Source organism: Leuciscus leuciscus, assembly GCF_965113295.1.
Source record: "Leuciscus leuciscus genome assembly, chromosome: 1".
Taxonomy (NCBI): Eukaryota; Metazoa; Chordata; class Actinopteri; order Cypriniformes; family Leuciscidae; genus Leuciscus; species Leuciscus leuciscus.
The window spans coordinates 26,135,948-26,155,945 of NC_138725.1; the positions used below are offsets into that span (position 1 = coordinate 26,135,948).

Here is a 19,998-nt window from a genome sequence, read left to right on the forward strand (position 1 = left end):
TATAATTCTACACGTTTTATTCATATCAGATACACATTGTGTAAGTAACTTCAATGTTTACTCTATTCTATTCCCAGTTCACCAGCCACTTACTTTTAAGTATTTCGGGAGAAGTGGATGAATTCACGTGTTGTAAACCTAGAGGTTGTAAATCCAACAGATCCGATTCTCTGAACTGCGTCTGCGGCACAAACTAACACGGCGGCGCCCATCGCGCATACAGCTCAACTAATGCGATCGTTATAAAGGTGTTTAAACAACAATATACTTCCACTTGCATGTATTTGACAATCGGAATATCAGATATTTCATGCCATAGCTAACACATTTGTGAATATTCTGAATAAAAAAGGAAAAATGACATAAAAGCAGATCATCATTCATTCAGCGCTGTTGCTGCTGCGGTGTGTCACGTGACAAGCAATGACGCGTCACCATGGAAACGCCGCCCCCCCTCTCACAATATAGTTCCCACGTCCCTGGTAGTGTGTGCGCGCTGGCTTTAGCGGTGCATTCAAGGGCACTCGTAAAACTGATGTTTGTTGTGACTGCCAGAGTTGTATGCAGGGCGAGCGCGGAGAGGGGAAATCTATATCGTCTATATCGTTGCTTTTTTCGATAGTAATATCTTGAAAGTTCATATCTAGATATAGATACGATAACGATATATCGTTCAGCCCTAGTTGAAACACTAATTAAGCGATTACATGAGACATGTTTCATGTTTAGATGAGTTTTACTGTATCTTTTAACACACCTTCAGATGTCCATTCATGTTTATTTTGAGCTGTAACTGAGATTAAAGAGCTTCTGTCACGCCACATTAAAAATAAATACCAAAATGGTATTTATTTTTTGAATATTTTTAATAAAATTGACATAATTTCAAACCTTAGACTTTGTTTCATACCAAAAGTAACAAAGACTAAAAATGATTGCGATTTATTGGATGGGATGTGCGCTACAATGTTCCGTTCATTCATCAACTGAAAACAGACTAATCGATTCTTGGGATTTAAGAATCCAAATCGGTTCGTAAAAATGAGAATTGATTAAAATCGAGAAATCAATATTTTTTTACCCAGCCCTAATAAACAGTAAACTCAATTAAGTAAATAAGCTTGAATCCCAGAATGGCTGACAGGGATGTAAACATAACCTATTTATTGGTTTTCCTGTCACTAAAGAACACAAACCAGAAGAGTCTCCGAGTCTCTCCTCAGATTTCAAACACACTCCAGTGAGGAGGAGAGCGACTCTGCATCACTAGACACCAAACTTGTGCTCGATTTCTTTATGTGGTTGAGCGGTTATTTGGGGGTTTGCCAATGTATTCGATTTCTCTAATACATCAAATAAGTAAGCTTGACCAGAGTTCTCGTGGGGAGAAGAGTTTACTGAAGGTAGTAGTGTAGCACAGTTCTACAGCAGCGATGTTAGCATGTCGGCCTTCAAAGAATCTTAACCCAGTTGATAAAGGTTACAAATACATCTGACTAAAGTTAATAAGAAACAAACAATCCTTCAATTGGTAAAGGTTTGGCCATTTGCTTTGTGAACACACACACACACAAATCATGGACATGATTAAAAAAGATTAAATGGTCCTGAAAATAATAGTCACACTCGAATTATTCACGGTCAAAAATGAGTGCACTGGAAATGAATGAGACACATTTCATCTAGTGGAAGCTCATTTGAGATATCAACCTCAGAATTGGAACACTGCTTGGCGTTGATTTTCTCACAGTTTTAGAGTAATTTTTTTGGGGAAAATACATATTAATGCCATATTCTGTATGACCATATATCCCATGCCATACCTAAACTGAAACGCTAAAAAAAACTACCTCACTTACTATTAATAAGCAGTAAATTAGGAGTTTATTGAGGCAAAAGTTGTAGTTAATAGTGAATGTGTTCCCCATACTGTCACTACAATGCTCCTGATTTACCGCCCTCCCAAACCGAACCCAGCTTTCATTTCCGAGATGCATGATCTTCTCACCACACTCTACACAACCCCAGGGAATATCATCATACTTGGTGATTTTAATATCCATGTAAACGACCCCCCTTCCTATTCTGTAGCTGAATTCAATAATCTTCTTGACAGTCTCAATTTCACCCAACATGTCAATGTCCCAACACACTCCAGAGGCCATACTCTTGATTTGTTGATCACCAACTCTACCTCCATCAGCAATCTCTCGGTGCACGATCTGGGCATGTCCGACCATAAGGCCATCTCATTGGAGCTACCCACTCTGTCCCCCATCAGTAAGCCCAGCAGAAAAATCAGTTTTAGGAACCTTACAAATATCAACCCAGTCACCCTGTTTACTGACCTCCGCCATCTCTCTGCTGCAAACCCCCTTTCAGTCACTAAATCTGTGGATCTCTACAATTCATCACTCAGCTCACTCCTGGATCACCATGCCCCAGTCAAGTCCAGAACCGTCACCTTCACACGCTCAGCCCCCTGGTACACTAGGGAGCTGCGGCTACAGAGGAGAACAGGGCGTGTCCTCGAACGGCGTTTCAAGGACTCAGGACTCGCTGTTTACAAGCTAGCCTACCGGGAACATCAGAAGGCCTACAGCAAGTCCCTCAGTGACACACGGTCCCGGTTCTACTCCCACATAATCAACAATAGCCTTGGAAACTCCAAGCAACTTTTCTCAACTATAAATCATCTCCTCAAACCCCAGACTCCCCTACACTTAGATAACACGCAGGAGCGGTGCAACAGCTTCATCCGATTCTTTAAAACAAAAGTAGAAAAGATACGCTCCCTTCTCTCCAGACCCCCCACCCCCCCCGCCCCGCCCTCCACTCCCCCGCTGTATCTGCTCCCCCGCCTCCCCCCCCCCCCCCCCCTCTTCTCCCTAGTTTTTCTACCCCCCCCAGTAATATCCACTGACCCTCATTCTGGGACTACCCAGCTCCTCTGCTGTTTCATGGATATCACTCAGCATGAGATTGAAGTCCTGCTAAGGAAGATGAAGCCATCCACCTGTGAATTGGACCCATTTCCCTCAGCCCTGATAAAAAGTCACTCCTCTGCAATAAGTCTCATGATCACCAATATCATCAATCAGTCTCTTCGGTCCGGCCATGTCCCCACGTCTCTGAAAAAAGCAGTCATCAAGCCACTACTCAAAAAGCCCAGCCTTGACCCCGAAGTCCCTGCTAACTACCGCCCCATCTCCAACCTCCCTTTCCTGTCTAAGGTGTTGGAAAAGGTAGTTTCTGCCCAACTCCACAACCACCTCATAACTAACAGTCTTTATGAGAAGTTCCAGTCTGGTTTTCGCTCTGGCCACAGTACAGAAACTGCCTTGGTCAGGGTCACTAATGACCTACTGATGATGGCTGATGCTGGATCTCCATCACTTCTCATCCTTCTCGACCTCACTGCAGCATTTGACACCGTGGGCCACCATATCCTTCTACACCGCCTCCACTCCTCCATTGGACTCTCTGATACTACCTTGGCTTGGTTTACATCATATCTCACGGACAGAACAGAGTATGTTTCCCTGGGTGGTGCTAAATCGGACACACACTCTGTCACTTGTGGTGTCCCTCAAGGATCAGTCCTTGGCCCCACCCTCTTCACGCTGTACATGCTCCCCCTTGGTCATGTCATCAGCCGGCATGGAATATCTTTCCATTGCTACGCTGATGACACTCAACTCTACATCAAAACAAACCCAAACCCCTCTGCAGCCCTTTCCACAATTTCTACCTGCCTGGAGGAGATAAAGGCGTGGATGATGGCTAACTTTCTGCAACTCAACAGTTCCAAAACGGAAGCCATTCTTGTTGGCACTCCACACCAGACCCGGTCATCCACCATCACCAGCATCACCTTCTCCGGCCACGACATTCATCTTTCATCCTCAGTCACAAACCTTGGTGTTAGAATGGATCCTCACTTGACCTATGAGGCCTACATTAAACAGCTTTGCAAAACCTCCTTCTTTCACCTCAGGAATATTGCAAAACTTCGCCCCATACTCACTCTCCCTGATGCAGAAAAACTTGTCCACGCCTTTGTCTCCTCCAGGCTGGACTACTGCAACGCACTCCTCATCGGGATCCCAAGTAAGAACATCCAGCAGTTGCAGTACATTCAGAACTTTGCTGCCAGGATCCTGATGGGGGTGTGGACGTACCACCACATCACACCCATCCTCAAATCCCTGCACTGGCTTCCTGTCCAGTACAGGATTGAATTCAAAGTTTCCCTTCTGACCCACCAGTGCCTCCATGGCACTGCCCCCTTATATCTCAAACAACTCATCACCCCCCTTTCCTCCTCACGCCATCTCCGCTCTGGACAGGCCAACCTCCTCCAGCCTCTGAGGACAAGGCTTCGAACTATGGGCGATCGCACCTTTTGTTCAGCTTCAGGACTTAAAACCCATCTTTTTAGAAAAGCCTATGGCTAAAAGTGCAATTTTTATGTCTCTGTTTTCCTTTTATGCTAGTTTTAAAGTTTAAAGTATAAAGTTTGTTGTTTTATGTGCATTGTAGCACTTTGAGGTCATTGAATTGATGTAAAGTGCGTTACAAATAAAATGTATTATTATTATTATTATTATTATTACTGAGGTATTAATACAACCCATACAACCCATATTTAAAAAATAAAAATATTTAAAAGATATTTTTTATTTGCATTTTTATAAAACAATTTCATAACAATTTTCTCTTTTTTTCTTTTTTTTTCTTTTCTTTTTTGTGTGTGTGGATTTTAGAAGAAAAAAAAAACTGAAAAAAAAAACAAAAAAAAACAGACAGACCAAGGGGCAGCAGGCATAATTGTCATAGGTTAACAGAAATGCTCAACATCATGTAAAAAAAAAAAACATATACAAGGTACATCTCACGTATTCAGATAAGATATCCAGTTTTTCCAATGTGCTTCACATTTCCTCCTGGCATGTCTCAAAGAGAAAGTCAAATGTTCCATAACATACATTTCCCAAACTATTTCTATCCATTCAGCAATTGTCGGGGACTCTCTACTTCCTAGTTATTGCTTTCTTGCTACCTGCTAAAAGTATTTGTAACAAATATCTATCTGTCTTTCTCAGCCCTGTTGGTAGATTTCCTAAATGCATAACACTAAAATTAAACTCAAGCTCTGAGCCGATTATTGACCTTATTTCCGTCACCACCTCTACCCAATACAAAGAAATAATAAGACACTCCCAAAAGATATGAAAATGACCAGCAGACATATTACCACACATTCTCCAACACTGACCATGCTCAGGATTGTTGCTCTGTGATTTCTTTATATTGGGGGTTATAACGAATCTTAAAGTGTTTGTCCAGGTGAATTCCCTCCACAGACCTGACCTAGAGGTGGTAGATTGTGTCTTGCATATATTCAACCTTTCATCTTCGCTTTTGCAAGTATTGACGCATATAATCTATAATCTATGTTTAAAACTGATATAGGTCTATAAGAGCTACAGTCTGTTTTGTTTTTACCCATTTTAGGAATCACTGAGATTACTGCTTGTCTCCAGGACAGCGGGGTCTCACCACCTCCCAGAACATAGTTTAAACAATCCTTAAGCATTGGTGTTATTGTTTCCCTGAGGTTTTTATACCATTCTGATGGGTACCCATCGGCACCTGGCATTTTATTTGCTTTCAATCTTGATATTGCCTTGTTTATTTCATCGTCTATTATCTCCTGGGTAATTATTTTGTTTTGCTCTGTCCCTATAGATCAGGGGTGCCCAATCCTGCTCCTGCCGATCGACTGTCCTGCACAGTTCATCTCCAACCCTAATCAAACACACCTGAAGCAACCAATTATCATCTTCAGGATCGCTTGAAAATTCAAGGCAGGTGTGTTTGATTAGGGTTGGAGATGAACTGTGTAGGACAGTCGATCGGCAGGAGCAGGATTGGGCACCCCTGCTATAGATGGTAAATCTAAATATGTTAGAAAGGATGATATGATAGCTGACTCAGTTTTGTGTAGTACGTTTCAAAGGCATTTTGTATGTCTTCCAAATTATGATGCATCTCATTGGTCCTGGGGTCTTTCACTTTATGTATAAATCTCTCAGCCTGTTGTTTCCGTATTCTCCATGCAAGTAGTTTCTTAGACTTAGGGCCATTTTCTTAGAAATTTTGTTTAAAGGGGTCATATAATGCCATTTTTGTACAAGCTAATATGATTCTTTAGGGTCTAAATTAAAGTTTGTAATATACTTTAATTAAAAATTCTCATTAGTTTTGTAAGAAAACACTAATTTTACCTGGTCAAAAACAGCTCTGTTTTCAGCACGCCGTTTAAGCGCATGTGTCTTTAAATGATAATGAGCTTTGCTCACCCCGCCCCTCTGTTCTGTGGGCGTTTTGCCACAACAACACATGTGGAGTGTTGCCTTGACAACAGTTGAGGGTAAATTATATTTTGAAGAATGGCAGCAGGAGTCTCTGAGGACACTGTGCAACCGTATGCAACCAAGAGTTAGAAAACAGGACGTTTCTGAATGGTTGGTTAACGTAATGTCACTTTGATCTATCTTTGTATGTACTGGCAGGGTAGAGTAGTGAGATACGAACGCTATGTGTTTACTGATGTATACGTTAGTTTATTGACAGATTGATGTTACAGCTAATGGTCATGAAAAACTTTTTTTCGGTAAATGTAGGCTTGTCAGTGATGCGTAACGTTATCTATGCAGTGTTAGGTACAACTGTCAGGGCTGAAGCACTAACATTTTACTGATCTGTTTAAAAAATAACCAGTCTGTGAGACTATGACAGTCATTAGGCACATAAACAACACATACTCAGTCAGGAGCTAATACCTTTTTCAATGTTCTCGTTTATAAAGCAGTCTGGTGAAATGATTCGCGCAAACATGAAAGCATTGCTGTTGATCGTGGGGAATATTGAGAGACAGCTCGCTCACGAGCGAGGGCGGGTCTGTGTTGAAACGCTGCTGTCAATCAACAATCGTGGGAGGGGCGTGGGAACGGCTTGATTTGAGAGATTGGAAAACATATAAGAAGATAAAAAATAAAAAAACACTCGATGGATTTTTTTCATTTTATGATGGTTGTGTACAGGCACTGCCAACACACATTTCAGTACAATCAACTTGTAAAAATGCATACCATTATATGACCCCTTTAATTAATTTAGCTCTCTTCTCTACTTGGTTTTCATATAGGTTGTTTAAGGTTCGTTTAGACTCCATTATGTCATTTAGAATACTGGTGTCATTATACTCCATATGCTTACTCTCCAGTGATTTAAACTTTTCAATCAGGTCCTTAATTTGTCTCTCTTTTTCCTTTTTCTTCTGGGCCGACCACATCATGAGTTTACCTCTAATAACAGCTTTTGCAGCATCCCATAATGTACTAGGAGACACTGCTTCATTATCATTATGGGTAATACAATCTTTAAATTCTGTCTTTATATACTTTTGACACTGTGGGTCATTCAGAAGGCTAGTGTTAAGTCTCCACCGAGTCTCTTTGGGCTTGTTGTCTAAATGTAATGTTAAGCACACCCCTGCGTGATCGGAAATGTCTCTTACCCCATATTACAATTTATGATCCTATGTCTATCTACATTTAGCACAAAAAAATAGTCGATTCTTGAGTACGCGGAGTGAGGGTGGGGGGGGGGAAAGTAACATTTTTATCATATGGGTGGAGTTCCCTCCATAAGTCTATCATTCCTATTTCTTTAAGCATTTTTTTTTTACATATATAACGCTTCAGGTCTTATATTTTTTGTTCTATTTGAGGAGTCCAAGGATGGCTGTAGCTGGATGTTCCAGTCCCTCCCACATATCAACACACCTGATGTTTCCGTAGAGATCATATTAAATACTTTGTTGATCAGCTGTTTATCATGTCCTGGTGGTCTAAAGACATTCATTAATGTAACTTCTTTGTGGTCAATAAAACCTTTGACCAGTAAGTACCGCCCTTCTTTGTCAGTTGTCTGTGAGGAGAACTGGAAATTTACATTATTTGAAGTTAGTATAGCTACCCCCCTCACACTTCCTCTTTCAAAGGAGGAGTAATATGAGTTTTTGAAACCCATTTTCCACAACTTTTCATGTTCAATATTTGAAAGATGTGTTTCTTGCCAGAAGGTTATGTCTTGTTTTTCCCTTTTCATTTTGGCAATTACTTTACCTCTTTTAATAGGATTATGTAATCCGTTTACATTAAGGGTGATTATTTTGGCATTTCAGTCAGTAGAGAATGATTTTTTTTTTTTTTTACCAAGACGTTTAAGCATCCCTGGAAGGCCTGAACAAATGAACTTCTGTCTGTGAATCGTAATGAAACTTAACACATAAACACAAATGCTTAACATTAGTGACTTCCATCTCTGAAGTGTGCATTCTACTTCCAAAACAAGAGGGGAAGCTCTACATCTGGAAGGGGCCCCTCTAAGCGTGGACCAAAATCTCTGATCACCTGAAATCAGAACAGTCCACATCGAGAAAACAGACATAAATTCCCAGATGTGGTCAGTTTCCATTTCTCAAGCTTTCATGAATGGGAAAATTTGCCTATTCTCATATTACCTCCCGGAGATACAGTTTGACGTAGAAATATGGTAGGCTACACTCTTACCGGCCTTTTCAAAAGTTACTCAGTCACTCATAGCGCCTTCGTCGCATCGAAATCCCTTTAGTTTCTCTTGGAAGTGTTTCATGCGTGCATCCCAGTGACGACGTGATGTAGCATCTGCTGTTTCCCAGGGAGGTTGTCTCCCTCTCGCCGCGGGTGTAGCACGATCTTCCGCCGGGGTCCCGGCTCTGAGTTTTGCTGGGTGAAGAGTCTGAAAACGGAGCCCCTGTTCTTTAAGCGTCTTTCTGATGGTGGAGTAAGCCTTTCTTTTCATAACTATTTAGGTTGGGTAATCTTGCTCAAAAAACACTTTTCTCCCGTCGTATTGGATGTTATTCTTTTTCCTGGCCGTGCAAAGCACCAGCTCTTTGGTTTTATACTCCAGGAAATAGACAACCATAGACCTCGGGTTAGCGCCTTGTGGTGGTTTGGCTCCAAGGGACTGGTGACAATGTTGTATAGCGAGGGTGACAATGTTGTATAGGGAGGGTGACATCGGGAAGGGACAGCTCAGATTTAAGAAATGTCTCTAAGAACTCCTGTACATTCATTGTTTCCCCTCGGCTCCCTCTGGGATCCCGTGGATGCGTATGTTGTTTCTGCGTGAGCGCGACTCCAAGTCCGTCAGCCGGGCTTGTAGTTTGTCTTAGAGCGCCAAAGTATGGGAAAGCAACTCACTGTTTTCTGCACCCCGCTCCTACATGTAAGCCACTCTCTGCTCCGTCTTCTCGACTCTGTTAGTTATTTCTTTTAAATCAGTAACAATAGCGCTTAGCTTCTGGCTAAAGTCTTCCCTGAAGTCCACCAGTTCCTTCTTTAGTGGCCCCATTGTTTCGGTAAATTCTTTTTTCAAGTCCAAACGGACCGCCTTTATCTCGGCAATAATGTTAGCTTGGATAGCTTCCATAGCCTCGTGGTCAGCTTGCTTGCTAGCACCGTCGTCAGTATCTCCACTTCCAATCAGGGATTTATCGTCTACGGGTTTTGTTGCGATCTTCCTTTTGTCATTCTCTTGTTTCCCCCTTTTATTCTATAAATGACAACTTTTCCTATCTGGATAACCAGTATTTATTTCGGGGGAGTAAGACCGTCTGGGAGCCTCTAACTTATGTTGCTGACCGCGTCCGCGCCATACCGGAAGTCCTTTCATAACAATTTTTAACAACTTTTTTTTCATTCATTTTTTAAAAACCTTTTTTTGTACATACAGTACAAACCATTGTTTATTTCAAAATAGATTATTTTGTATGTAGCCTATTAAATCTCCGGCTGTTTATTATGTCATCTGTTACAATAAACAACAGTTAAGCTGAAAAAGCAAAACAGTTCTTGAATTGAAAACATTATGGCACTGTTGTTTATGTTTAATGTGTTTATTACATTAGATAAGTGTGTCACTGATCAAATCATTTAATAATTATCTTGACAGAAACATGGGATTTGTACCTATAATGTTTTAAAAGTAATAATTGGAAGATTTATGTTCCTCATTCATGGAGATTTTCAGGGACATGCATAATTCATTTATAAAAACGTAAAAAAATTTAGGGCTCACTTTATGTCCTTTAACTTTATAATCATATTTCTCTCTTTGAATTTTTATGTACTGAAAACGCAATTAAGCTTTTTTTTCTTTCATTTCAGACCTGATGGAAGTAAAGGAGGAGCGTGAAGAACTGAGTGAAGTGAAGGAGGAGCGTGAAGAACTGAGTGAAGTGAAGGAGGAGCGTGAAGAACTGAGTGAAGTGGAGGAGACACATCATATGAGAAAACCTGGAGAAAAAGAATCCGAGATGCCTGGAGAAAAACCTTTGAGTCGCTCAAAGACTAAAAGCACATTTTTAAAGAAAAGAAGAGCAAAGAAATCTACAACCTGCACTCAGTGTGGAAAGAGTTTCTCAAACACACGTAATCTTGAGGTTCACATGAGGATCCACACCGGAGAGAAGCCGTTCTCATGTGATCAATGTGGGAAGAGTTTCACATACAAACTAAGTCTTAAGATTCACATGAGGATCCACACTGGAGAGAAGCCGTTCTCATGTAATCAATGTGGAAAGAGTTTCACAGCCAAACGTGAACTTGAGATTCACATGAGGATCCACACTGGAGAGAAGCCGTTCCCATGTGATCAATGTGGAAAGAGATTCACATACAAACAAAGTCTTGAGATTCACATGAGAGTTCACACTGGAGAGAAGCCATTCTTATGTAATCAGTGTGGAAAGAGTTTCACAGCCAAACATAATCTTGAGCTTCATGTTAGAGTTCACACTGGAGAGAAGCCGTTCACATGTGATCAATGTGGAAAGAGTTTCACAAACAAACTTAATCTTGGGATTCACATGAGAGTTCACACTGGAGAAGAGCCGTTCACATGTGATCAATGTGGAAAGAGTTTCACAAACAAACTTAATCTTGAGCGTCACATGAGAGTTCACACTGGAGAGAAGCCGTTCACATGTGATCAATGTGAAAAGAGTTTCACATCCAAACAAAGTCGGGAGATTCACATGAGAGTTCACACTGGAGAAAATCCATTTACATGTGATCAGTGTGGGAAGAGTTTCCGATACGTACAAAGTCTTGAGGTTCACATGAGACGACACATGAAGATCCACACTGGAGAAAAGCTGTTCATATGTGATCAATGTGGCAAACATTTTTTTGGGGCAACAAACCTGAAGGCACACCTGACAGTTCATACGAAGGAGAAGCCACATTCATGTTCTGTGTGTGGAAAGAGTTTTTCACAGCTGCGATCTTTACATAGACATCAGAAAACTCATACTGGTGTGAGAGAGTACATGTGCTTTGAGTGTGAGAAGACTTTTACTGCAGCGATATATTTAAGACGGCACCAGAGAATTCACACTGGAGAAAAACCTTACAAGTGTTTACAGTGTGACAAGAGATTCAGACAGTCACAACAACTGAAAACACATGAGAGGATCCACACTGGAGAAAAACCTTACAAGTGTTCACACTGTGACAAGAGATTCAGTCAGTCACACCATCTGAAAACACATGAGATGATCCACACTGGAGAAAAACCTTACAAGTGTTCACACTGTGACAAGAGATTCAATCGGTCATCAACTCTGAAAACACATGAGAGGATCCACACTGGAGAGAAGCCGTATACATGTGATCAGTGCAGCAAAACATTTCTTTGGGCATTAAGCCTAAAGGCACACCTGACAGTTCATACGAAGGAGAAGCCACATTCATGTACTGTGTGTGGAAAGAGTTTTTCAGTGCTGAAATCTTTACAAAGTCATCAGAAAATACACACTGATGTGAGAGAGTCCATGTGCTTTGAGTGTGAGAAGACTTTTACTACAAAGAACTGTTTAAAACAGCACCAGAGGATCCACACTGGAGAAAAACCTTACAAGTGTTCACACTGTGACAGTACATTCAATCGGTCAGAACATCTGAAAAGACATGAGAGGATCCACACTGGAGAGAAGCCGCACACGTGTGATCAGTGTGGAAAGAGTTTCTCTATTAAAAGTCAGCTGAAGATACACATGAAGATCCATGCAGTGGAGAAACCACATCACCGCAGTCTGAGATCACGGTGAGTAGTTCATCTTTATGTCCTGAGAAACAAAATCTCTTCTGTGTAAGTTAAGCCCCTTTCACACAGAGATTCCGGAAAATACGCAGATAAAGTGACCCGGGATTTGATCCGGGTTCATTTGATTTTGGTTCATTCACACTGCCAGTGATTTTCCGGAATCAGTCAGTGCTTTCACACACTTCCTGTAAAGACACATGGCATCGATGTGACATGTAATTTCTCAGCAGCGTCTTAAGTTTGATTGAGCTGCGATTTCTCTCTTGAGAAACTACGCTTGGGAAATTTTTTTCTCTGATTCGATCATAAACTTGCGCATTACGATTGCGTGAACGATTCTGGCCTCAGCGTCATCATTACGACACGGCACTGATTACGGCTTTTGTTCACACAGTGCGCGTTCCGGAACTGAACACAACAATGTTACTAGGTCCCCAACTCGGCATCGATCCCGGAATCAATCCCGGGTCGTGTTCTGGCAATTTCCCAGCAATTTCTCTCTGACATTACCGATTATGGTGAAGATAAAACGTCAAACAGTATTTTCATGTTTTCTAACAGCAGTTCATGTTTTTGTATTTGCTCTGGTGCTTATCAAGAATACAGAGACGAGAAGCTTCCAGATTCTTCCTCTGTTAATGTTAGAAAGACGTTGGAAACTATGTGATTGCTTACAGTTTACATGTCAAGCATGCGCCATCTAGAGTTTCATGACCAAACTAGTGATTTATAACACAAATCATCCACATTAAAATAGATCATAATTGTGCACAGCAGTTGATGACCAGATATGATGGGATTAAAATGATTATTGAACTCATCAGTGATCTTGACTTAGAGCTTCACTTTTCATTTCACATTTGTCTCTCATTTGAAATCTCACTTGATTTAATGTTTCTTTTAGACCTGACGGACGTGAACAAGAAAGGAAAAACAAAAGGTAAAAATGTGCCTCAGTGTAAAAAACGCTTCACATGAAGACTGAAGATTCACATGAGAGTTCACACTGGGAAGAAGCGGCTCAGGCTTTCGCTCTAAAATCACATCTGCTTCTCATTCTGAAGAAAGACCATTTAACTGTGATCAGTGCGGTAAACAGTTTCATTGAGCTTCACTGATTCACACAAAGGAGAAGATTAATTTGTAATTCTTCTTCAGAAAAGACACGGCGGTGTGTGTTTCAGTGCAGGAAGTCCTTTACTACAGAAGATGAGCTGAAAGACCACCAGAAAATTCACACTGGAAAATACAACACTGCATCAAGAGATTCAGTCTGTCAGAAACACATGAAATGATTCACTGGAGATAAACACATCAGACTTTTATTGTTAATGAATTTCTATCACTCAGTTCTCTTTTATAAAGGAAAGCAGTAGTTTTTTTAAATGAACACATTAGTGTTCTTGTGCTCTCATGGTTCAGGAGCTGAAGAAGAGACATGAATCTTTCAATTGTACTTAATGTTTGTATTTGCTTCCAAAAATGATTGATTAAACTCTTTGCTCACCATCACCAACTCATTGTTATTGTCAATTTTTATCAATATAGCTTTGAAATGCCTAATAAATGATATTTCACCACACACATGCCTGACACTGAATGAGATTGCTGTCTGTCTACATTATTAATAGTTTCACCCTTGATATGCAGCAGACATGTTCACAAGTCCCTAAATGCCAAGTCCAAGTCAGGTCTCAAGCCTTACTGTCTATCTATTTAAAACAATAGTTCTTTCGACAAGTTATTTTAATTAACAGTGTTGTAAACAGCCTGAGGGCCCTCAGAGCGGGGTGGAGGATGGGCCCACAAGGACGGATCAAAAGGTAACAAAAGGATAGAATAACGACAACAATAAAATCCTTCGGAAGTGTGCGTGTGGATGGGAGAAGGTGACGTCAATCAGGGGGCTGCATATCCATCAAGGGAAGATGAAGAGTACGAAGCAGGCAGACCAGCAACCTCGCACAGCTCAGGAAGCAGGTCAGACGACAGGGTCCAGAAGCCGGGAGAGCAACCACAGTGCTGCAGGATCCACTGGTGCTGAGTCTCCTGAAATGGCAGAAGGAAACCCCTTGATGGAGAAGGTACCCCGCGAACACGAGGACACCAGCCCACCAGAGGCACACATGACAAAGCTGGTAACAAAGCAGCCAGGTAGGTGCGACAAGATCAAATGGCCAAAAAGTGAATGATCGGGTGGCATGGCAGAGTCTAGATGTTGACTTAAGCCAATTGTTGGAGCTGGCATTGAGAGGGAGCGTCGAGAGCAAACTGAACAAGGTTGGGGACATTGGCCCTCATTTATCAAAAGTGCGTACACCAAATTTCCAGCGTACACCTGGCGTACACCCAAAACCACGGTGACTTTGAGATTTATCAATATGGACGTTGGCGTACGGCACGCTCAAATCCTACGCCAGCTCAGGAGGTGGTGTACGCACGTTTTGAGTTAGTGTGGAAATGCGCAGAAAAACAATTCCTAACACCACAAAACGCACTGACAAACTAAAAGATATGATATATTATGACCCACTGTAAAAAAAAAAAAAAAAAACAATATAGTAATTATAAACTTCAGTGTTTATTTTTGTGCAACATGGACTTCAATGTTTAATTTGTGTGACTTTACCAAAGCATTTGATTTGTAGGCATATGTATTCCTTCAGTTGCGAGCCTGTGCGGTTTACCTGACGTTTCGCCTGGCTCCGCAGTGCGAGTCTCCGCAGACTGCGCGCGCACCTCCCCAAATATGACGCCCTAGGATGAGAATGCGTTGGTAATACTCTATACTCGACGCGCTCGCCGTCGTACTATTCTTTGAAACGGTGGTTAGGCCCGGCAGGTGCTGTAATGAAAGGCTTTCAATGACCAAAAAATAATTCAGACTGACAAAATAATAAAAATTACCTTCTTCTTTTAAATAATAATAATACAAATAATAATAATAATAATAATGACATTCTTCTTCTAAATAACAATAAGCGTCATTAATAATAAAAACCATAATAATAATAATAAGAATATTACAAATTGTCATGCAATTATTAATGTGAATGAATGGTACTCTACATCACATCATCATCACTATTGTACACCCCAATACATGTGAGGTGATACGAAATTAAATGCTAATTGTTTCTTTGCCGTCTTCCGTGTGTCTATGGCGTAAAATGAGGGCGTGGGGGAAGCGGAGACTTGAATATATAGGGGCGTGTTATTCTAATGACGATCGTTTTCAGCCGCGGCATTTATCAAAGGCAGGTATTGCGTACACCTGGATTTCAAAGGTACGCACAGCTTCATAAATCAGGCGGTGAGAGGAGTGTAAGCATAATCTTACGCCAACATATACGCCCGTTTCTACGCAAGAATGATAAATGAGGGCCATTATCTTTGAGGCATGCAGAGAGGGGTTTGGTGAGGTCAGTAGGAAAGAGCCCATAGCCCCAGGCAAAGGAAGAAGAGAGAGAGAGAGAGAGAGAGAGAGAGAGAGAGAGAGAGAGAGAGAGAGATCGAACAGCCCAGGAAAGCAAGGCGCCAGCTCCGTCGGAACTGGAGAAAGGCTGCATCTCAGGAGAAGGAAGGCCTGAAGGAGCTGTGGGACGAGGTCAGACAAAGCCTCACCAGGTTGAGGAGAGTGGAGAGAATTAGAAGGAGGAGGAAGAGAAGAAAGAGATCCCTTCAAGTATGCCCTGCAGTTGTTGGACGAGAAGAGAAGTGGCAAGTTGAACGTCAGTAAGGAGGAGCTGGAGCAATACATTTAGAACCAGTACAGTGACGACAAGCGAACATCACAGCTTGGTTCTCCGGGGTATGTGCCATGCCCAGTCCCCCCAACTTTACCGTTAGACAGTTCTCCACCTAAGCTGCGAGAGGTGGAGGAGGTAATCAAGAAGGCAAGGTCAGCATCAGCACCAGGGCCGAATAGACACTGTAGAAGCTAATGAAAACAGCTTGGAGGAAGCAGCAAGTTCCAGCAGAGTGGCAGTAAGCCGTCGGTGTATTCATCCCCAAGGAGCAGAAATCCCAGACCATCAGCCAGTTCAGAAGCATTACCTTGTTGAATGTAGAGGGAAAGATTTTCTTCTCCGCTCTGGCAAAGAGAATTACCAACTTTCTCATGGAAAATGGGTACATAGATACAGGCTGCCAAAAGGCAGGAATCCCCGGCTTTCCAGGGTGCATTGAGCACTCTTCTCTGATATGGGATCAGATCCACCATGCAAAGAGAGAGAAGAGTGATGTGCAGTGGTTTGGTTGGACCTGGCTAACGTATATGGCTTGGTTCCACACAGGTTGATTGACTTCGCCTTGGAGTTCTTCTATATCCCGGGTTGTGTAAAGCAGGGGTTCTCAAACTTTTTGGGACCAGGGACCCCTTAGAGCGGAGAAAAATGCCCAAGGACCCCCTCATAACAATAACTGTGATTAATATGCTTAAAACTATTTGTACTCTTAAATGCCATTGGAATTAATTGCATTGTAATCTTTTTCACCCTAAAAACTTTTTAGAACAGAAACACATTTCAGTTTAAATCATGTTAATACCACTTGTAAACAGTGGGTCTTTTATTCAAATTTTATTTGGACTCAATAGCATTTACACAAGTAATTTATCTTAAAAGCTTTCCCAAACATTAAAATTCCCTAGATTAAAATTAAAACATTAACATGTTACATTAAAATAATAGTTCACCCAAAATGAAAATTGTGTCATCATTTACTCACCCTCAAGTTGTTCCAAACCTGAATGAGTTTGTTTCTTCTGCTGAACACAAAAGAAGATATTTTGAAGAATGTCGGTAACCAAACAGTTGATGGACCCCACTGAATTCCATAGGTTTTTTGTTTTTTTTTAAGTACCAGTAACTGTTTGGTTAACCACATTCTTCAAAATATCTTATTTTGTGTTCAGCAGAAGAAAGAAACTCATTCAGGTTTGGAACAACTTGAGGTTGAGTAAATGATGACACAATTTTCATTTTTTTTTTTTTGGGTGAACCATCCCTTTAAAATAGCATTTAAATTATGTATTGTTACTTTACGTGCATCAACTTTAAAATAATGAACTCATTGCACCTTATATCAATGGCAGAACAATCAACAAATCATAACAGAATTAACACTGTTGCAGAACACATCCTAGTAATTAGTCTGCATCTTATAGTCTCACATTTTTACAGTAACTAGTTTGATGAGCTAACATGAACTAATGAGATGGGTGTGCCTCTCTCTCAGAGCAAATTTTGTTTATTCTTGGAGAGATGGATGACAGGCAGACTCTAAGGTCATTCTCCACATTCAAACGAGCCCTGTACTTAGTTTTTATTGCAGCCAAAGTTGATAATGATGACTCGCATAGGTAAGTGGTAGGAAAGGGGAGCTGTGAGTTCAGGATACTCATGTGAGAGGGTGGGCCAAAAGTCTGCATGAGGCATCTGCTGAAATCGGACTTTCAGTGTCCTATCACAGGATAAGTCCAACAGCTCCTCTTCTGCCTTACCAGTAAGGTCACTTGTTGCATCTGGGGCAAAAGGATCTCGCACCCAGTCCCAGGCATCTGTGTTCACATCTGGGAAGTATGAGCTGAAATGCTTGCTCAGTGCAGTGAGGTGAGAGGTAACCACCTCTCTCACTATAGCAACAGACAGATTGTTTGTGTGGAGAAACTCGGTCAGTTGGGGGAACATGTCTGTAACTCTGTCTTTCTCCATGAAGGCAGTGATTTTATCACTGACTTCCAGGATAGATGCATAGCTTCCTTGTATAGAAAGGTTTATGACGCTTTTCCACTGCATGGTACGGTACGGCTCGGTTCGGTACGGCACGCTTTGGCGCTTTTCCACTGCATGGTTCAGTACGGCTCACTTAATGACGCATTTCCACTGCATGGTACGGTACGGTACGGCTCGCTTCGGCTCGCTTTAAATGGTACCACCTCTGTTGAGGTTCCAAGTGTACCGTACTGATACTAAAATGTGACGTGGAAACACTGCAGATCACTGATTGGTCAGACAGAATCATCACTACCAGCGTCATTGTATTTACAACACGAGACACTAAACCCGCTAGATTTAAATAGCCAGTACACAACAGCCAACGCTGTAGCGCCTGTTTTAAAAGTATTTGCTTAAAAAAAATAGTATAAACTTAAAAAAAAGAAATGGCTGAATCGTGGTCAGTGGACGAGGTGCAGACGTTCCTCTCGTTGGTTGCCGAGGAGCGGATGGGGAAACCCGGAATGAAAAATTCGCATTTAATATGATGATGTCATGCCAGTAGAGACGGTAACTATAACGATCAGTCACACCCACTTTGAAGCGGTACTAACTGCAGTGGAAAAGCAACCGAGCTAAAGCGAACCGAACCGTGCCGTACCGAGCCGAGTCGTACCACGCAATGGGAAAGCGAAGCGAGCCGAACCATTCCGTGCCGAGTCGAACCGTACCGAGCCGTACCGAGCCGAACCGAGCCGTACCATGCAGTGGAAAAGCGGCATTAGACTGTTGAGCAAGTTGAATACATCGGCAAGATATGCCAGTTTGGCAACACACTCCGGGTCCGAAAAAAACTCTGCAATGTCGGGTTTGTCCGCTCTCATAAATACTGACATCTCACTGCGTAGTTCAAACACGCGCTGCAAAACTTTACCACGTGACAGCCATCGCACTTCTGTGTGATACAGTAGCGTGTCATGCCCTGCGTCCATCTCCCTACAAAGTTGTCCGAACAAGCGTGACTGCAATGCTCTTGACTTCACAAAATTAACTGCAGTGACAGCTGTGTTCAAAACAGAGTGAAGGTCAGGTCCCATGCTTTTGGATGCGAGCGCCTGCCGATGCAGCATACAGTGCGTAGCCATAATCTTCGGGTTAACAGTCTTTATTCGTGCAATAACCCCACTTTTTCGGCCTGTCATCGCCGCCGCACCGTCGGTACAAACGGCAACACATTTTTCCCAGCTTAGTCCCACTTCTGTCATGAAAGCATCCAGTATTCTAAATATTTCCTCACCTGTTGCCCTGCCAGGCATCTCCTTGCAGAACAGAAAGTCCTCCAAAAGCTTCCCTTGCCATGGATAGCGAACCAAAACAATGAACTGAGCCGCACTGGCCATGTCAGTTGATTCGTCCAACTGAATAGAAAAATGCTCACAGGAACGCAATCTATCCAGTAGCTGTGACAGAATGTCAGCTGAGAGATCTTCAATTCTTCTCCTCACGGTGTCATCAGAGAGAGGTATAGCTTTCAGTTTATTAGCTGCTTCTGTGCCGAGCATAATTTCACACATTTCAACGGCCGCTGGAAGTATCAGTTCTTGTGCAATTGTGTGTGGTTTCTTACCTTTAGCAATCCGTTGAGCCACCAAATAAGAAGCCTTTTGTGCTTTCTCTGAAACTGTGGCCAGGTTTACCATCCGCGTTTTCTGTTGGATGTATTCCTGGCTCTTTCGAAGAAAAAAATATTTAGTTTTGTCCTTATATTGTGGGTGCCTTGTAATAAGATGCCGCTTCAATTTGGCGGGCTTCATAGCTTCATTTGCTAGCACCTGAAGACATAAAACGCATTTTGGTCTCCATTTTTGTCAGTTAGCAGCAGGAACGTTTCGTTGCGGGAAGAGATTTGTATTCTGAGTGAAGTGATTGACAGATTGTAGCTATAGCCTATGACACAATCAGAGTTTCTTTTAATATTTCTGGATTTATGATTTAATACAAATTTATTATCAGAAACGGGGGTAATCAAATGGCATGAAACATTATGAAATTATAATAT

At 41.8% G+C, this 19,998-nt stretch overlaps 1 protein-coding gene across 3 annotated transcripts in view; it reads left to right on the top strand.

Moving 5' to 3' along the window:
* Positions 1-14,499, top strand: part of LOC309498414 (uncharacterized protein) — a 30,607-nt gene extending 16,108 nt beyond the window's left edge. Inside the window, exons 3-5 of one of the 3 annotated variants that reach the window (XM_082169148.1) lie at positions 10,284-10,297; positions 10,328-12,222; positions 12,617-13,078. In XM_082169148.1, the coding sequence (XP_082025274.1) occupies positions 10,284-10,297; positions 10,328-12,222; positions 12,617-12,926 (2,219 nt within the window). In that variant the 3' untranslated portion in view covers positions 12,927-13,078. Of the gene's footprint in view, positions 1-10,283; positions 12,223-12,616; positions 13,079-13,126 lie in introns of those variants that run through there. The other 2 variants (XM_082169147.1, XM_082169149.1) reach the window with 2 other exon arrangements.
* Positions 14,500-19,998: the final 5,499 nt, after the last annotated feature.